Genomic DNA, 20,040 nt, shown 5'->3' with positions numbered 1-20,040 from the left:
TCAGAGCTTAGCCACATGAACTGCTTAGCAGTCACTATTAATATTACCTGTCATGGAATGAACCTATGAGGCATCTATGAAACTTTCTGTTCATGAACCGCCTTGCCTTGCTGAAAGCTGCTCCACCCTGTTCTAACATCCTTTTAGGGTTTTGCAGCCAACTCGGCTTTTCAAAACTAAAATTTATTACATACTTCTGAAGTGCCAGGTGCTTATGTATATTTGCATATTATCTCCTATAATCATCTCTAGGCCCTCTGAGAAAGTGCTACTATTATGCCCATTTCACAGATGAAGAAATGGAAACTCAGAGAAGTGAAGCAACTTGCCCAAGGTCACACAGCCTAAGTAGAAGTACCTGGCTTGTCTGACTCCACAGCCCACTCCCTCGCTCTTGACCTTTCTGGGCCTGGCTACGCCATACCCACATTCATATCCCATGACGTCCACGGACCAAATGGTTTCCTTTACCCGACTGATACCTTGGCCAAAAAACCAATGTTTCCTGAGTACCAGCATAGTTGTTACCTTCCTACAGTCAGCACAGAAATTGTTCTGTTGAGGATAAATTCCTTTGCCTTGCACTTGCATAGGATGTGGCCGTTTACTTTCAAATATGCGGTTTTACTTCATGGTCACAACTCTGGGAGATAGGAATGGTTATTTTCATCTCACGGCTGAGGATCTGAGGCCAAAGAGGAGCTGTGGCTTGCCAAGGCTCACAGAGAGGAATGGGGGAGTGGGACCTAGAACCTAGCTCTGCTGACACCGAGCCCCTTGTCGGTGGCATCACACCCAGCTCCTTCCTCAGCGCCAGGGGCCTGGGGGCTCCTGTTCTTCCATTCAGGCCTGTGGAAGAAAGCCTGAGGTCACTGCCGAGTGGGGCCCCTGTGATCTTCATAGCCCACACTTGCACTCATTTCTGCACCCCCATTCCGAACGCCCCCTTTCCTCCAAGGAGCAGAGAACATGTGGCCCATGAGGGGCAGACCCTGCCCCTGTGTCCTCTGTCCTCCAGGTCTGGGGTGGACCCTTCTCCCATAATGCAGATTACACAGAGGAGAAAGTGGTGAGACTTCGAAGAAGAGCATTCCCATATCTCATGGGGATGAAACTAGCTAACCGTTTGCTGGCAGTTGAAAATCTGTCTCTCTGTGGTAGGTGTTTTGCTAGCGGCGGAAGCAGAGCTAGGGGCGCCTAGTGCCCTGGCTGGGGGGGGGAGGGTAGAGGTCAGAGGGACAGACTTGGAATATACACCAGAGTCAGGCCCCATCTTGCTCTCGTTTCCCAGAACCAGGATTTTTGCTTTGCTAGGAGGCCTGGGCCGTGTCCGGCTGAGGATGAGCCTGGGTCTGCACTAGTTTTCTTTGGCATGCTAGAGGGAGGTCTTCCGGTGGAGGAAGCTGCCTGCCGAGGGGAGGGGATCTGCTCCGACTCTCCGGGCTTTGGGGGAACTGGGCGGGAAATCTCAACGTGGTGAGCGGAGGAAAGGTTGGTGGGCTCTGCAGCTGCCGCCCCTCAGGGGGACATAATGGGTGGTTGTGAGCTATTATTTCAATGTGTTCAAGTGTCTGGCGCCCTGATGACCTGGGCCAGCCTCTCCGAGGCAGCCGGGCTGGGTGTGGAAGGCAGAGCTCCCCCCTGGGTTGTGGGGGCAGAGTGCAAGCTGCACAACCACCAGGCTCGGGGTTATTTTTGGACTGCTCCAACTCTCTTGGGCCGAACTGATATCCCCGCGCATGGCGTGAAAACACTGCCTCCCACACGGCCACTCGGGAGCTGGGCCTCGCGCTCTGTTGCCTTTGGGGAAGGCCTTGGGTTAGTGGGGGGGGGGGGCTCCTCGTGATAAGGAAAATCTGTGTCCTAAGACGGCCGACCGGGCCATCGAGAGAGTCCCAGTCCTTGCCCTGGGGCTCTTCTGGGTTCTCCCTGCTCTGCTTCCTACGGGCACCAATCCGGGTGCTCCTCCCTGCCCCGCTTCCCGCAAGCACCAAAAGGGCCAAGTCTGCAGAAGTAGAAATGTATATATTGCCCCCTTTGTTTGTGTTTGGGGCTCAGGCCTTTGGAGACCACTCTCCTTTGAGCTCACTGGTGTTGAATAAATCTCCTATCCTCCAAGGTCTCCGGATGCCGCTTGGTTCTTCTGTCGGGTGATCCAGTCCAGGTTCCGGAACTCTCTTCCCTGACCCTCGGCCTCCGTGCTTCCTCAGAGGCTTGGAGGCTGCCTTCCCTCCAGACAGGCCAGGAGAGTCCAGAATATTTATTTTAGATGTCCCAGCGGCCTGCAGTACGGGGATGAGCTCCCCAGACTCTTCATGCTGGTGTAGCTGCTCACCAACGAAGCTTCTTCGGGGCTGGGAGCTTCTGAAATGCCTCCCTCACTGCCCACCCTCGCATAGCCAGGACCCCGCAGGACTGCCGGCTCGAGGAGGAAGGCCCCCCAGGAGCGGTCTTCAGGCGGAGCCAGGAGGGCTGAGGTCACGGGCCCTGGAGCCCAGGGAAAAAGCCGCAGACACAGGCCGGTGGGAGGGCTCCCTCTCCCCAGCCTTTATGTGACCAAGCATCTCAGCATGCAACGTTCTGGTTGGTGTTTCTTGAGCATGAATCTTTATTCCAATGGAGTAGCTTTGATAGGAAAAACAGGGCTCATTTCATCATACTTTTCATCCTAATCAAATGCCTCGCTTGCCAAAGCTCTCTACGTTTCTAACTGGCCCTATTTGGATTGGTTTGGGGGGCGGGTGGGATAGACGACGTTACAGAGGAATGAATATGACCATTTGCTTTTTTTTTTTTTTCTTTTTTTTAAATCAGAGGGACAATTTGGGTCTAAACCTAGAGTAGGCCTTTCACCCTGGGCAGGAAGGGATGGCTAGGAAAGCAGAAATTCCATTTCAATGTAAGTGCTCCGCTGGGGGAAAAATGTGCCTTCAGGGAAAAAATAAATAAGTTACAGGGGAAGGTGGAGGATGGGTGCAGCCCTGCTCCAGACTGGCCCCTGGAGTCTCTCACCCCCATCTCTGGCCAGGAGCTCTTGAAGTAGTCAGTGTTGATTAGCATTACCCCCCCCCCCCCCCCCCCAACCACAACTACACAGGGTGTTGGAGTTTCTGGAGGCCCAGGGTACCGGTGCTGCTAAACACGACACACCTTCTTCCTTGTTCTGCCCCGTGGCCCCCATGTCACCTGCCTCTCCTCTCCCCTCTCCTGTTCCCGCTCCCCTGTCGGGGAGAAGCAGGAAGTCGCTGTTCCCTTCTGGCTCGGCCCACCTTTCCTCTGAACCTCCTGGCTTTTGTATCGGTTCTCACTCTGTTTACCTCTGTTCTCCCCACCGCCATCTACTCTCCAGTTTCCCTGACCCCTCCCACCTTTGGTCAATTGTGGAAATCACCCAGTTAGAAATCAAAAAGTTCTTTCTGGGAAGGTCTCTGGCCCCCCTGATTATAGGCCAATGTTGGGGCCGTTGGAAGCTGCTGTGGGGCTGTCAGTGGGTGGCAAGAGTGACGGAGGCCCTCCTGTGTTCTCGGGTAATGCAGTCTTTCTGCAGGAAGCCTCTGGAGGATAAATGGAGGACCTGCCATTAGTCCTAAGGCAGTCTTAACATGAAATCAGATCTACCATGACAGCTCTCATGCGATTATTTCATTACCATTCTTCCAGACAGCATTGCAGCCAAAAGCAGATCTCCCCCTAAAAACAAGCCAGTCCCATAGGTCTTTGGTGCAAGCCTCCTCCTACTATATGGTGAGTCCCTCTGGGACTCTGAGGTGGGGGACCTGTTTCTGCTGAGGCTCCACAAACTTCCCGAGGCTCATGCATTGGGGCGGCGGGCCAGGTAATCCAAGGATTAGGTAGCTTTGGCTCTGGAAGGCAGATCAAAGCTGTAATCCAGCAGACTTCCCTTTCTAATCATGTCCGGCTTAGGCGAATCTGCGAACCCAGTCAGCCTTCCCTGAACTTTGCAGAACTGGCTGGGGTGGGGTGAGGGTGACAGCCAGGGGACACTGTGGGTAATTCACCCTGCAATGTCCCAAGACTTGCAGAGGGTCACACTGGGGAAAATGACTGGAGTGCTGGCACATGGGATGCTTCCAAAAATTTAATAAATAATGATTTTTTAAAACTGTATAAACTATAAATTACCATGCAGTCCTTATAATTTAAAATAATTTACAGGTTGAGGTAGGGAGGGGCCCAGGAGGGTGTGGAGGGGGAGCTCGGGGAGGGTGGGGGCTGTCCTGCAGGTCAGGCTCTTCTCCCAGCCTTCCTGCTGAGCACGCACACGCAGGCTGTGTCGATCCGGATAAACCGCCAGGCAGCCTGCTTGCCGTCCATGGTCAGTGCCTTGACGAAGGTGTGGGTCGTGGTACAATATGAGTTCCAGTGCTTGGAGTCAATGCCCCTGCACCCGCTGTCCACGGGCGTGGGGTCCCGGCACTTGGTCTCAAAAAAGTACTGTTTGAACACACTGTTGTTAATGTTCACCTCTCCCAACACCATCACCTCCTTGCCCTTGATGTCCGTGGCGGTGGTCTTGTCCCCCACCCACACGCTGACGCTGTCGCACACCGAGAACTCCCCCCGGTGGAAGACAGGGTGGGACGATGACCGCTTGCTCCTGTGAGTCCTGTTCACGGAGGTGGCACCGCCGGCCTCCACGTCCAGATCCTGAGTATCTGCCGCCACAGGTGGGGGGTGTGTGCTGAAGAGCACGCGGGGTGAGCGCAGCCGCCGCTTTTTAAAGAGTTTGGGGTCCACAGTGATGTTGCAGGTCTGCCCTGCCACCCTTGCAGCTATTGCCCCTGCTGGGGCGCTGCGGGCTCTGCGGAGGGCTGTGTCAAGGGAATGCTGAAGCTTAGTCCAGTGGGCTTGGGGGATGGCGTGTCCTGCTGGGACATGGCTCTCGGGATGGGGTTCTGCCTGGATGCCGATCAAAAGAGCTGTGATCAGAGTGTAGAACAACATGGACATTACGCTATGCACCTGGAAGGAAACAGAAACGGGGATTAGTCCACGGGGCGCTAAGTTCTGTACAAAGGCAGTTTCTGGGTCTTAACCTCCCGAGAGGATCACAAGGAGGTTTATTTCACCTGGGAGTCTAAGGGCAAGGTGACCCTGGAATTTACCGTTCAAACCGAGAGACTTTTGAGAGCTACAGGGGCTGCTGGCCACAATGACATAGGACAATAGGCGTAAACAGGGCTGGCTCAGATGACCTGGAGGTATGGTCACGCCATTCACGGGGTGGGCTTTTTCAGGAAGGGACAAAGCCCCTGAAATTCCGCCCTCTGGCACCATGTGAATTTGGCAGCACCATATACAGGGTCCTTTGAGTCCTTGAGGCTGCTGTGGGTGGACAGTATGTGTCTGAAATATGTCCTTAGCACTGTGTCAAGCCCAACGGCTTGATTCCCCTGGGAAGGCAGTGGGAAGGGTTGCCGGGGATTTGTCTTGAAGCCTCAGCCCTGAATACACCCTCTTCAGACAGCAGCACTGGGTCGGCTCTGAGATCTGGTGACTTGGAACCCTTGTTACAAACCCATGAAGCATCATGTTTGGCAAAAAAAGTATATAGCTCTGGGACCGGCATTGCCAGCCTATTCAGCCACCAGCCAGCACTGAGAAATATCGACGCTGATAACAGCTCCTTGTTGTGTGACATTTTAAAACGTCTCAAGTGCATTCATTTCTAATTTCTCATTAGTCTGTGACTTAGGTTAGGATTTATAATCTTTCTTTCATATACAAGGAAAGTGATCCACAGAAAATTAACCAAGAGGCCTAAAGTCATCAGCACAACTAGGAACAGAACCCAAAGCTGACCCCTTACTAAGCCAGTCTACCCTTCCTTCCTTCCCCCTCACTTTGTCTTTCATTCTTTTTTTCTTTAAGATTTTATTTATTCATTTGAGAGAGAGAGAGAGAGAGAGAGAGAGAGAGCAGGGGCAGAGGGAGAAGCAGACTCCCTGCTGAGCAGAGAGCCCGATGCGGGACTCGACCCTCTGGACTTCGGGATCATGACCCGGGGGGAAGGCAGATGCCCAACTGACTGAGCCACCAGGTGCCCTTGTCTTCCATTCTTAAACATGCCTTTTCTTTTTATTATTTACTCCTATGTGAGTATAGAGCAAAAGGCAGAAATCATCTGTCCCCGTGAGGCAGTATAAACCCCTTTGGAGCATGGGCCAGATGGGGCTCCACACCGTACCAGAGTTGCCCACCAGTGACCACCCCTAGGGCAGCTAACTGTGGATGGATATCAAATGTCACCTCCTCTGTGAAGCCTCCCTAAATCTTGGTAGGGTTAGAGGCATCCCCTAGAGAGGGTGCTCTAACTTTCTATTCCATTCTTTCCCCCTTTTTCTCCCCCTTCCCACGGGTCATTCTGCATTGGATCTGGGGTTAGAAAACTTTGTTTGGATTCCCGGCTCGGCTACTTGATAGCAGAGGAAAATCACTTAATCTTTCTGAGCCTTAGTCTCCTCATTGGTAAAATTGTAACCACTATTTCACAGGGTTGTTGCGAGGATTGAAAGGTATGCACACATCTACTTAATTCTGAGTCATTCCAATGTCCTGTGTTGACCATGACGGACTTTGTCTTCTTTAGTCACACTGCTGCTTGTTTGCTCTCTGAGCCTACTCCATTCACACCTTTTCATAGCACACTCATTGCCTCAACTGGGCTTCTTTTCAAGCCTGATGATTTGAGCCTGTCTCCCCACTGGCTCCAAGGTCCTGGAGCGCAGAGCCGTGTCTCATCCACCTGCCCTAGTCACTCCATCCTCGGTGTGCACCTCTCTTGTCTTCCGTGGCGGCTTGTGCATAACCTTACCACCTTTCCTAGTGCGGTGGATAATTGAGTACCTTGAGAGCACTTTAGAAGCTGTGCTGTTTGGAGTTAGATATTTCCGGGGCCATGTGCAGTGCTGGCACACATTAAGTCCTCAAAAATATAAGGAGAATGAATGAAGCAGTGAATGGGGGTGGCGCGAGAAGCTCACTACCTGCCTTCTTTTCATTGTGGTACATGCTTTCTTTTGGATTTTGTGGATGATATGGCTGCATGCTGCGTTCCTAATCTGTTTCAAAATGATGCATTCTTCTCTTCAATACTGTGCTTTTTTTTTTTTTTTTCAGCTGGAAACAGGCAGCTCTTTGGTGAGATACCAAGAATAAAACCACCAAATTCTTTTCTCTTGGGTTACTTTGAAAAACATTGGTGTTTACTCCAGTCCTCCAGCCGGCCATGCAGAGGAGGTGGTGGTACATCTGGGCTTTTGACCACCGCTGATTCTGCTGGCTAATGGTGTGGCAGATAATTGTCCAGCCAACTGCTACAGAATCGATCATTTGGTTGGTTGGCAGGTAAGTCAAGCCCCTTGGTTTGCTCTTTTTCTTTCTTCTCAATACACGGTATCTCTCATCAGATAGAAGAAGAGAGAAGACATGAAACTGAAAATTCATCTGTTTATATCCAAATTAGTAACACTTAGAATTTGGATGGGGAAATGGAAAAAGGAAACCACTAAAATTTAGGTTTTTTTTTGGTAATAAGGGACAACCTGCTCCCTATTTCCCATGACCAGAGAGAGGTTCCCACCTCCTCCTCCAGTCTCCCCTTTGGTAAGCTCATCCTCTTCTAAGGAGTCAGCCGAGACTTCTGTGGGATTGATGCCCATACGGGGACCTCTAGCCCAACTGCTCTTTTGAAAGCCAGTTCTGAACCTCCAGCAACTCTCCACGGATATTGACATTTTAAACGCAAGGCATCCCAAGCAAAAATCTTCACACTCCTACTCCTCGGTTGATCACTCACTGCCCTCCCTGTATTCAACAGCAGCAGTCCCATTTTGGACCGCTTGACAGCTTATGACGTAGTTCCCCAGCTGCTATCACTTGTGAACATCTCCCTGCACCCCACCCTCCTAAATGTGTTTCTCCAACATTTTCCTTTACTCTGGTACTGGAACCACCATCCCTTTGTTCACCAGCTCCAAACCTCAGATCAGCGCTGGCCTCTGCTGTTTCCTCCTGGTCCTCCCCACCTCAGCCTTTTGCGTTTTGTTCCCCAGTAGCATCTCTTGAAATTGAACTTTCTATTCTCACCTCCTGTTCCTAGTTCACGTCACAGAACCGTCTCCCAACTGATGTTCTGGACCCTTATCTCTCTTCTTCCAGTGCCTACTGTCCCTAGCCACCCCATTTAACCTCTTGAAGCACTGCTCTGATCACATCACCCGCCCAGAGGGTCCAGTGGTGAGCAGTTGTCCTTGGTTCAGACTCTTCTATGCCAGGCATACTCTCCCTTGCCCTCCGTGTGCCTTTTCTGCTCTCCGCCTCTGTTGGTTGGATTCCTTCCCATCACCTTTTAACATCCAACTTAAATACCACCTCCACTGGGTGCGGCGGGGGGGGACCTTTTTCTATTTCTGCAAAGACTCTCTCCCTTCTCCACCTCTGTAAAGCATTTCCTTAATGTTGTCTTAGGGCGGTTGTGTTCTCGTCTTCTCCCACCTCCAGGCAAACTCCCTGGAGGCAGAAAAGCATCCAGTTCATCTTCGTTGTGTCCAGGTGACCTACTGTTCACAGGTGGCTCCGGCTGTAAGAATCAGTGAGCGTGCGGACGAGTCCCTTGCTTCTGTGCTCCTTCACTTCTCCATGTGACTGCTGATTCTTAAGGAATCTTCCAGCTCGGACATGCTTCCAGCTTAAGCAGCTATGCAGGCTGCTGCTCTGCCTGGCACTCTGCAGGTTCTACTGAATTGACCTCACAAAGTTCTTAACGTCAACTGTGACTTCTCGATTCGCTGTCAGGATGACGCATGGTAGCGGATGGCATTTCATCACAGTGGAGATTTGCATTAGGGACAGATTGCTTCATTAAGATATTTGAAAATGTTGCAAATATACCTCTCATAAAAGTTTTTTTTTAACTGACTCACCCATAATCTTTTTTTAAAATTTTATTTATTTTTTTATGTTTAAAATATACTTCCTAGCTTTTTTTTTCAAGTGAGAATGTTGCCATGTCTGCCATTTTCTCATAATGCAGTGACAATAGCAAATATTTTTATTTTTATTTATTCATTTTCATTAAGCTTTTTGTTGTAGTTCCAGTAAACATTGTTATATGAGTTTCAGGTGTATAATATGGTGGTTCAACAATTCTATACATTACTCAGTGCTCATCATGATTAAGTGTACTCTTTAATCCCCTTCAGCTATTTCTTTTTAAATTAAATAAAACTTTCTTTTAAAAAATCATCAATGGAGAAATAAAAGAAAAAACAAGTGTGATTTCTATTCTAGTGATATAATGAACAAAAGCAGTTTATAAGAGAATATTCTCTCCTTGGTTGACGTGAACCAGGGAGTGAGTTTTATTTATTTATTTTTAAGAACAACCTTTGAAGCCTTTCTCTTGAAGACATGGCAGTTCTCACTGAGGCTTCAATAAGCAGAGCCCTGTAACCTGAGTGATCAGCTGGGGATGATGCCATTAGGGGCTTGCATGTTGGAAGGTGCTCTGTGTCACTGCTGAATGTTCTGTATTTGTCCTGCTCCTAGCCTGAGTGGAGAATAAATGTTTAAGAGTGTGTGTGTGTGTGGGGGGGTGCCTTTTATTCAGGGCTCCCCCACTTTTGTGCCCTGTCTTGGATCAGTGGTACATTCTGTGGGTTTCCAGTGGTTCCTATGCTCCAAACATGACAGAAATTTCCTGCAAATTTCTTCACGCAGACTCAGGCTGCACCTGATGAGGTGATCAAGCTGCTGGATGGAGCTAAGCAACTGGCCCACAACCCTGTGGCTCGGAGGGCTGACAGCACCTGGAGAACACGGCCGTGGAGGTTCGCTGTCCAGGGGAGTATGATGATTCCTGCCTCAGAGGGCTGGTGCTTAGAGCTTTAGTGATTCCGGGCCCAGAGATCGGATCAGTGAGCCGGGGTCACTAGTGTTAGTGAGGCCAAGTTCCTGTGGCTGAGGAAATCCAGCCTCTTCCTCCATCCTACTCGCCAGCCACGTTATGAGAGTGGGTCAAGGGTCATTTTTGATGTACACTTGGCCTCGCTCTAAATGTAAACATGCTGCTGTCTTCAGTTGTAAAGACTGGGACACCCCCAGTTGTCAGGACCTGTGTGGAGTGTGAGAGGCATTCTGTGGCTCCTCAGCTCCCCAGGGAGGTACCCCTGAGGCTGCAACAGAGAACAGCATTGCCAGGATAGAACCCAAGGAGTGCCTCTGCTGGCATCTCCCGGGGGAAGCTTGGACTGGAAGGGACAGCAGAGATGATCAAGTCCAGAGGTTCAGAGCATCAGAATCACCTGGAGAGTCTGCTAAACTGCAGACTGCTGGGCGCCCAAGAATCTACGTTTCTCACAAGCTCCCAGGTGATACTGATGCTGCTGGGCAGGGACTGCATTTTGAGAACCAGCGATCTAGTCCAATCCTTGAACTAGACAGAGGAGAGACACAGGTGTCAGGGAGTCTGAGTGACCTACGGTTCTGCAGCTAGTGAGTGGCAGGCTCTGCCTGTGGGGCGCTTGGTGTCACTCAGCCTCAGTACCTTCCAGAGAGAGAGCTCCAAGGCCCCACTCACTGGAACCCATGGCTACACTTACTCAGTCACCAACATCAAAACGAGAATTCCATTTAACAGATTGTAAGTTTCATCTTCCTCATGCCACAAATCTGGACACCGGGGAATACCTGGGTATTCGATTGTTTTCATATTTGGTTTGTCAGGTTTCTGGGCATCAGGTAGATTTGGTCCAAAAGCACTTAAAATGCCCACGATAGAAATACACAGCCAGAAAGTACTAGCGGGTACAGGCACCTATGGCTTTATTGGGAACGGGATCTACTGGTCTGCAGTCTTAGACACACATCTTAAAATGAATGAGGGGAGATCACAATTATCACCTTTATCCTTTATTGGGCATAAGTACCTCATTAACCATCACAACAAACCTGGGAGGAGGCCTTATTATTCCCGTTGTACAGAGGAGAAAACAGAGAGGTAAAGAGTAAATACCCTGATGTGGGCACACACCCAGTGGCAGTGGAACTCAGTGCTGGCCTCTGTCCCCAGATCTGGAGCTCTCCCCACCTTCTACCCCATGGCCAAGTGCATGAGAGTGATCAAGGACATTTTATCTCAAGAGGTTGCCTGCTCAGACTGATCAGGAGCTGTGTGGAGGGTCTGACTGATGCTCTCTGTCTGTCTATTGGAGGCTCTGTGTTCTGTTACTTCAGAGGTGGGCAGCTCAGACTCTTTACATGTCCCTGGAAGCTGTGGGGCCAGCTGAAAGCATGGCAGAATTCTTTCCCGGTCGGACTAGGGAGGGCCACATGTGCTGGATCACTAGGACCCACACCAGACCCCTGCTGATTAGCAGTTAGATGTGACTCCCCTTATTCAGCTTGGGGCTTATTTCCAGCTGTCTTGGATGCTCCAGAGCCAGGAGCCTTGGTGAGGCAGAAGCCCCTCAAGTGCTTACCTCGATGTGGCCAGGACAGAAAGCTGCTCCCTTGAAAAAGCCGTTATTGGGCCCGGACGCTGAGCTGAGCTTGGGTCCAGCATGCCATCCAGCCCCCTGGACTGCAGCACAACCACAGGCCAGGACTCTGTGGGATGAGAGAGCTGGCATTAGATGAGTACTTCACCATATTCTCTAGCAGATGGATAGCTATACCCTAGGCAGGAGGGGAGGGATGTGCCAATAGGACAAACCCTATTTCCCAAGTTCTGGAACTTTACCAGCATCTGCATCCAGGAAGGACCTAGAGTCTAGCTGCTGAAATTGCCAGGGGCTGACCTTGCATAGACCTATGGTGCCACCTGCCTCCCATTCTTGTGCCAAAGCACTTGGTTTCTGCCTGGATGCAGGCCATGGGTCCCAACAAGGTGCTTCCAGTCCCACCCAGAGTCCTGCTCCAGCAGACTCCTAACCCAGCACTGAAATGGAAATTATTCTGTACATTACACACATGCAGATGTAGTAGACCCAACTTGGGACAGCCTAACTTAAGATAAATTATATGGAAGAAAAAGCCCTGACAATTGAGAACAAGTTGGTACTTTGATAAAAATCCAGATGAGTTATGGTGGCAAATATGACAACCTGACCACTCGATAGATGATAACAGAAAACTCTTATAGAATTGGGTTGTGACTCTCAGAGAACCATGCCAAAAGTCAAATTTTATCAATCAGAAGATATATGGATGATACAATGAGAAAAAAAAAAGTAGGCTGTATTTTTAAGTTTGTAAAAAAGAGGTTGTAAGTTTAGGTTGTAGTTCCTAGAAGCAATGGAAGTTTTCAATTCTCCTCTCACTTCTATAAACCTTGTATATGTAAGTACTTCCTTCATTCATTCAACAATATTTCCTGAGCCCCTGCTATTTGTTAGGCACTGACCTGGGTGCTGGGGACGCAGCAGTGAATGAGACAGACAGGGTCTCTTCTCTTATGGAGCTTACAGTCTTATATAAATAAACAATATATCTCCTGAATCTTTACATGTCATGAAGGAAATACACAAGGTATGATGATAGAGGGGGACTGTGGGGTGTAGCGAGGGGATCCTGTAGACAGGTCGCTCAGTGAAGAGTTCTCGGAGGAAGTGGTCTTCAGGTGGAGATCTGAAGGATGAAAAGGAATGAGGGAGAGAACTCTCCAGGCAAAAGGAACAGCAAGTGCAAAGGCCCTGAGGTAAAAACAAGTCAAAATTGCTGAACATGCAGGGAGGTGAAATGGGGAGGTAAAAGGAACCAGGTCTGCAAGGACATAGTTGGAGCTATGGTTTTATCCTAAGGGTAACGGGAAGGGAGTGGAGGGCTTTAAGCAGGAGAATGACACTTTTAATGAATGAATCAATGAACTATTATGTCTATTGTAGAACTTGTGAAAGATTGAGTACCCCCCCCAAAAAGTTCTAGATGACGTCTGTATCCTTCCTGTTTATATTCTCTCTCCAATTCCCAAAACCCCTTTCCCTATCATGTTTTTTCCAGTGTGGACTCCCACCACTTATCTTCCTTCAACCCTCTCTCATCTTGTACTACGGAAGCAAAGGTCAATGACGCCACCAAGTCCCTAATTACATAGAGAAGGTAGTGGACAGGGAGGTTGAAAGAGCATCTGGAGTGTTTTTCCTGTTGCTAGAAATCATAAAATTAAGGACTGGGATGTTTCCATTCCTCTTCCTTACCCACTCTGCTCAAAATATCCTTTTGCCTCAGAAGTACTAGAAAAACCTTCCAATAATCAATTGGGGTTCAAGTCTAGAGATGGAAATTTACCTAAACACCCTTTAAAAATGTTAGATTCTGTGGCAAAGTACACTGCCATGCTCTCTCAGAGTTGGGTTTAGCACTGGAGAGGGAGAATGGCATGTCCCCAGGTAATAGGTGGGCATTGTGGGGCCTGGTTCCATCACTCCTGGGAAAGAAGGTCTAGATCCAGTCCACAAATTTTTCATCTGGGCATTTGGCCAAGACTGACTGACCGTTAGACTGGAACCCACAGAGCTGCATCCTGGTCCAATTCACTCTGATTCTTGGATAAACGACTTACTATCTTTAAGCATCTCTGAGCTTCCTCCTCCACAGGACAAGGAACTGCTATGATGATAGCTAAGGTTTCCAGCCCTGATCATCTGGGATTCTATGAGGTCAATTAATATTTTCCAGTCTGTATCCCTACTGGATTCTTAAGTAATGTTACTCCCACCCAAACACTAGAATTATTTTTTTTTCATTAATTAAACAGTAAAACTTGCAGGCCTTGTGCCAACCACTACATTAGGTGCTAAGGACACAAAGAAGAATATAACATAATACTTAACTTCCAAGAGAAAATAATCTAGAGGTGAGGAAAGGCAAACACAGGAACATGCATTTGAAGCGCAGTGTGATTAGTATGATGTGTATTTGACACGATATGGAAACTAATCAAAGAAGGAACTAGTGTTATCTGTCCAGATTAACCAGAGACATAGGTTCATGGAGGATGTAACATCTGAGCAGGGTTCTTAAGGATGAATAGAAGTTCATCAGGGTAGAAAGGAAGGAAAGGCATCACAGATCCCCCAGAGTTCAAGAATTGGCTAGAGATTCAACACAGCTCAAAGGCGGGCTTGGTGAAAGGAACGGTGATGGGTCTTGTACAGCAGTAGGTGCTTATGAGCTTGCAGAGCTCACTGCAGTGGCCTGCCCACTCACTGTTATTTCCTGTGTGACATAAAAGGCCTCCACTTTGCCTCTATGGAACAACCAGGGAAGTAAGAGTGACTTTCTCTAGAAATATTCTGGATATTCTATTACAAGCCAGGATGGCCTCCAGTTTAGATGATAAGAAGGAGAGAGAAGGTCAATCTTAATTAAAAAATCCCACAACTTCTACATAGAACTGTCTTCTTGGGGGTTTGCTCCAGACCTATCACAAAAAGTTCCCTGGCCCTATAGATGCTATCTGGGCCAAGGCACCTTGGTGCACCAGGGTCACTTGCCAATCTAGATGCCTGAGTGCTATCTTTGAGACCCTGTCTAGCATCTCCGATGCCCTTGACCTTATCTTGTTCAGTGTAGGTATAGACAGTTTGCTCCTGGAGAGAACAATTCCCTGTCCAGAATACTGAAACACTAAATGATTTTCATAGATGCTGCTGTCATTGTGTTTAGTCTTAGGCTAGTGAAGGTTGGGGCTCTAAAATTAAGTCTGATTTAAATATTACCAATTTCTAATGCAAAGATATGAGGGACAAGAAACCCAAATGCCTATCTATTTTAAAACCCTGTCTGTTCTCATGAGGTAATCACTTAATCAGATGGCTCTCACCCTTTTACAAGTGCATGAAAATAAAGCCAAGCTCATCGCAGACCCATATTCTATTCCTTCTTCCAGGGCATGATGGAATACTCTTGAAGTCTGGTGTACCTCTTCCAGACCAGGACAACTTTAGTCTGTCCAGGATCTCATGTTTAAGGCAGTGATTCTCAAAGTGTGGGCCTTAGTAGTATCAGCAATATCTTAGAACTTATTAGAAATGCAAATGCTTAGGCTCCACCATAGACCTAGCAATGATGAGTGAGACTCTGTCATCTGTGTTTTAACAATCCCTCCAGTGATTATGTGCACACCTAAGCTTGAGAATCACTGCTTTAGAGGGTCTACTCTGGCTCTCCTCCATCTGCAGTCTCCCCATGGGGTGAGGGATCCAGGGCCAAGCGAGAGGGTCAACCAAGAGTCAGTCTACTACTGTGGACTGCCTGCTTGATTGGAACTTTCCATATTATAATCCATCTTATGTCTATACCTTGACCCCAGAACCCCAGACGAACCAGCGTCAAGTTAGCTAGAACTAGAGGTTCTTCAGAGGACACCTGAGGTTAAGCCTACTTGAATATCTCTCTGTTGTTGCCTACCTCAGTGTCCCCTTCACTTTCTTAAGGTCTCAATGAGATCTTTTGGTCAGTTTCAGCTAAGAAGCTTAGACAATGGCAAATAGTTGAAAATCCAACTTAGTATATAGTTTGAGGAAACTAAATCTCTGCTGGAGAGTTGTCAGGGAATGATGGGCATCAGCTGTAGCAACTGCAACCTGCTAACTGTCGGTCAGCATCCTGCCAAGTCCTCCATGCTTGAACTTTGTGGAAGGTTTCATCTACCTCCTAGCTTCCCCTTTCCACTGCCCTCCTCCCCCCAAATCCTCTACTGCAGTGGCTCTCTACCCTGGCTGATCACTGGAATCACCCAAGGAGCTTTACAAACTCCTGACACCTGTCCCCTCTCCAGAGATTATAGCTTAACTCTTCCGGAGTGCTGCCTGGGGATCAGCATTTTGTAAAGCTCCTGAGGTGATCCCAAGGAAAAAGCCAGGGCTGAGAACAACTGCTATACAGGAGGAAGAGGAAGCTTGACATTGGCTTTGATGAGCTAGCAATTAAGAGACATTATCAAGAAAGTAATATATCTCAGAAAATGTGAAGTGCAGACGTGGTCACATTTAGGCAACAAGAATACAACTTCCAGACTCTCTACCCTCTGCCCCGCCAACTGTCTAGATATAACTGATGTTCGTGAATTGGAAGGTTTTCTTTTTACTCCTTGCATACCGCTTAAAATGTTGTTTGGTGGTTGGAGCTATGGGTAGCTTATTATTAAACCCAAGGATTATTTGCTGGCAATTTTAATACCAAAGATTTGGGGATGCTTGACCAAAAAGACCTCTTGGACCATTCCTCGCACGAGCTCGGAAGCAATGGCTAGTCCCAAGAACGGCCTAAGCCACATCAAAGATGCCCAAGCAGCTGGCGTGAACTGCAGCTTCCTTTCTCCCAGCTTCTGCCAGCCAGAGTTCTCTGTGCTGAGAAAACTCACTGGGGATGTTAGGCATTAAGAGCATGTAGTTGAGGGAATAATAATAGTAATAATAATAGTTGGTGCTCTTGCTGTGATTTTCATTGCTGTGACCTTTTCCCCTTGATTCTCTCCTTTCTCTGGTAGTTCTTACTTTGAGCCTGTACGCAAAAAAGAAATTTGAAGTCTTTTGTGTTGTAAGTCTGTTTTCCTAATTTTTAGCCTAATCAGAAATTTTCTAGTATGGAACACGACCATGAGGTTTGCTGACTAGGAGCTCTTTTTTTGTGGCGGGGGGTGGGGGTGGGGGCGGAATTCAATTTTGGCCATTTAGAGATGATTTGATGTGTTTTAACTATTTAGTGGTTTTGGCAAGTCCAATAGGAAAATAGCGCATCTGGCACCAAGGACTTAGGAAGACATTAAGGTTCAGCAAAACTGCTATGCTTTTTGACTGAAAGTTTCAATGCTAACAATTCTAAAGTGCCCCGCCACGTTTCTCTAAAAGATAAATGGTCCTCTGGCTCTTTGGGAGACTCTGAGGTAAATTACAAAACCCTCGCATTTCTCCAGAGAGTCAGGTAGCTTAAGGAAGAAACCACCAAGGTTGGCTGACCTTGAGCTTCAGAATCAAGGAGCATTTGCTACGAATGTGCGTGGTCTCTTGGTGTGTGTGGCTGGCCACCATCTGCATGGTATTTACCTGACTGGATTCATGAGCTGTGCAATGCCAACACCGCAGAGATGTTTTCAAAGCGTGGGTAATTAGAACACCAACGTGGTGGTGGGAGATAAGACATCTAAACACAGCAGCCTTCCAGTACAGAGCTGAGGGCAGCGCACTTTTGCAAGAATGTACTGCTAAATAACAGTCCTCGTACTAGAGCCCGTCAGCTTAGTAATACTAATGATATATCTATAATCTACATTTCAGTGCCAAAAACAATCCAATCATTTTTCAAACTTCTCTGCAACCCTAAAAAAACATCTTCTTGGTTCCAACTGGCTGATCCTTAAACCACAAGAAAAAGATCTATTTCAGCTCTGCTTTTGGCCTTTCCTTGCCTGCCATTCCCATACTTGGGACTAAGAGCAGACAGAAGTATTGGGGAAAAAGGACTCTCAGGTTGGTTGGAGTCCAAGGTTGTTTTCGATAATACCAGCACCTAGCGAGGTTTCTAACCTGCTGCAGACCTCGGGTGACCACCTGGGAAGGAATGCATGAATGAAAACAAAACCTTGCCAGTGAATGTTAACTCGGATCCAAGTCCTATCTTCTACTTGCTTTATAGGATTAAATGTCCTCAGCAACTCTTGAGCTAGCCTTTTCCTCTCAGTGTGTGGTATGTTTTCCAAGCAATAGGTCAACCGATGTTACAGCACATAAGTGTATAATGCAATTCAGATGTAACTTCAGAAATAAAGGCAAGCTAAAGATCTATAGTTCTGAGACAGAACAAGAAAAATCCTGGCCTAACAGACACACAGTGTTCCAGGGCTTTTAAAAAAGGCAGGCAGGTCATCTTTCAATTGGTGAGGGATAAGGAACAGGCTATAGGACTTGAATGTAAGGATCCCAGTAAAACGTCACCCTCACTGGTTCGTGAGACACACTCGTCTGCGAGACACACTCACTTGTCCGTGAGACACCCACACTTGCCTGTGAGACACACTCACTCATCTGTGAGACACTCACACTTGTCTGTGAGACATCCACACTTGTTTGTGAGACACACTTGTCCATGAGACACACTCGTCCATGAGACTCCCACACTTGGCTGTGAGACACACTCGTCCGTGAGACAGCCACACTTATCTGTAAGATACACTCACTTGCCCGTGAGACACCCACATTTGCCTGTGAGACACACTCACTCGTCCATGAGATACTCACACTTGTCTGTGAGACATCCACACTTGTTTGTGAGACACACTTGTCCATGAGACACACTCGTCCATGAGACACCCACACTTGTCCGTGAGACACACTCGTCCGTGAGACACCCACACTTGCCCGTGAGATACACTCATTTGTCTGTGAGACACACTTGTCCGTGAGACATCCACACTTGTTTGTGAGATGCACTTGTCCGTGAGACACCCACACTCGTCCGTGAGACACCCACACCTGTCCATGAGACACACTCACTTGTCCGTGAGACACCCACACATGTCCGTGAGATGCTCACACTTGTCTGTGAGATATCCACACTTGTTTGTGAGACACATAGTCCATGAGAAACCCACACTCGTCCGTGAGACACCCATACTTGCCTGTGAGACACACTTGACCGTGAGACACCCATACTTGTCCATGAGACACACTCACTTGTCCATGAGACACCCGTACCTGTCCGTGACACACTCACTTGTCTGTGAGACACCCACACCTGTCTGTGAGACATACTCACTTCTCCATGAGACACCCGTACCTGTCCTTGAGATACACTCGTCTGTGAGACACCCATACCTGTCTGTGAGACACACTCGTCCATGAGTCAGGGCCGTTTCTGTGTGAGCAGCTGGACTTCAGTCTCTGCAAACACTGCCGTACCTCAACCACCCTGCATCCATGAAAACCTGGATCATAGTAGCCAGCACCAAACACATCACAAGGGGAAACTGAATCCCAAAGATGGGTTGGACACCTTCCCATACCACACCACTCTGGAGTGACAGCTGCCACCGTGTCTCCAGCTCCACACTCTTTTGCACTGATGTTTCCTGGCTTGTCTGCTGACTTCACACCCAGAAAATCTGACTCAAGGCATGAAAGAGATAACTCAGCCCAGCTTTGCCCAGGCACGCAGCACATGCAAATCCCAGGTAACCCGAGGCTAAGATAAGAACTGGAAATGAAGAATTTATTTCCATGTGTGTGTTTGTCAGGGGGCTTTATGCTGTTTTAGCTACTTCCTGTGTACGGCTTTAACTATCCTAGTCCCAAATGGATTCCTACCACACAGTAACATATATCCCTGATGGGGGCTGTCAGAACATCACTGGGGTGGTTAATTATAATGAGGGGCTATTTGACGGGCATTTTTCAGCTTATTTGAAGGAGTTTCATCTAACTCTTTCATTATCTTAGGAAAAAGGTCAGGGGAGATGAAAACCTGCTGTCCCTTCGAAAGTCCCTTGATTCTCTAAGTATATTTCAGAACATTCCCAATCTTCTAGTGTTTCTTCTTTTAGGTTTTATTTGACCATGACATCATGAAGAAAAGAAAAACTCTGCACTTGGTGCAATTCAGTCCAGAGCTAACAAGAGACTCACAGCAGGCATCTGTCTCTGGGGACCCAGAACACTGTGGGTAATTAGAAATTCCAAAGATAAGGGCAGTCAGTTTCACCCACTCCATCACCACACATGTGCGCGCACGCGCACACACACACACACACACACACACACACACACACACACACACAACCAGCCATGCATCCTGCTGTTTCTAAAGAGGTAAATTTAGATGTTTAAGATCTGAAGAACTATAAACTAATTTATTTTAGAATCTCAGTTGTGATTTTACATAATGATAGACTTCAAGAGCTGTAAAGAAAGGGCCACCAGTGATTCTGCAGTCCAGGTGCTTCCCTTGACAAACATGCCACTGGACACCCTGAGGCCTGGGGTTGGTCGCATTTCAGCCCTACCCCTTATCAGCTGTGTGACC

The 20,040-nt window shown here is 48.1% G+C and overlaps 1 protein-coding gene across 1 annotated transcript in view; it reads right to left on the bottom strand.

Annotated features, from left to right (window-relative positions):
• Positions 1 to 4,093: 4,093 nt before the first annotated feature.
• The window catches only part of NGF (nerve growth factor), a 52,266-nt gene continuing 36,319 nt past the window's right edge, over positions 4,094 to 20,040 (bottom strand). Inside the window, exons 2-3 of the mRNA XM_025872630.2 lie at positions 11,502 to 11,628; positions 4,094 to 4,983 (exon numbers count right to left, since the gene is read on the bottom strand). Coding sequence (XP_025728415.1) covers positions 4,246 to 4,971 — 726 coding nt within the window. The 5' untranslated portion in view covers positions 4,972 to 4,983; positions 11,502 to 11,628 and the 3' untranslated portion in view covers positions 4,094 to 4,245. The remainder of the gene's footprint in view (positions 4,984 to 11,501; positions 11,629 to 20,040) is intronic.

The sequence above is a fragment of the Callorhinus ursinus genome, unplaced genomic scaffold (genome assembly GCF_003265705.2).
Source record: "Callorhinus ursinus isolate GAN/ISIS: 27379988/994484 unplaced genomic scaffold, GSC_fseal_2.0 scaffold9, whole genome shotgun sequence".
Lineage (NCBI taxonomy): Eukaryota > Metazoa > Chordata > Mammalia > Carnivora > Otariidae > Callorhinus > Callorhinus ursinus.
This window is presented reverse-complemented; position numbering and strand designations above follow the sequence as displayed.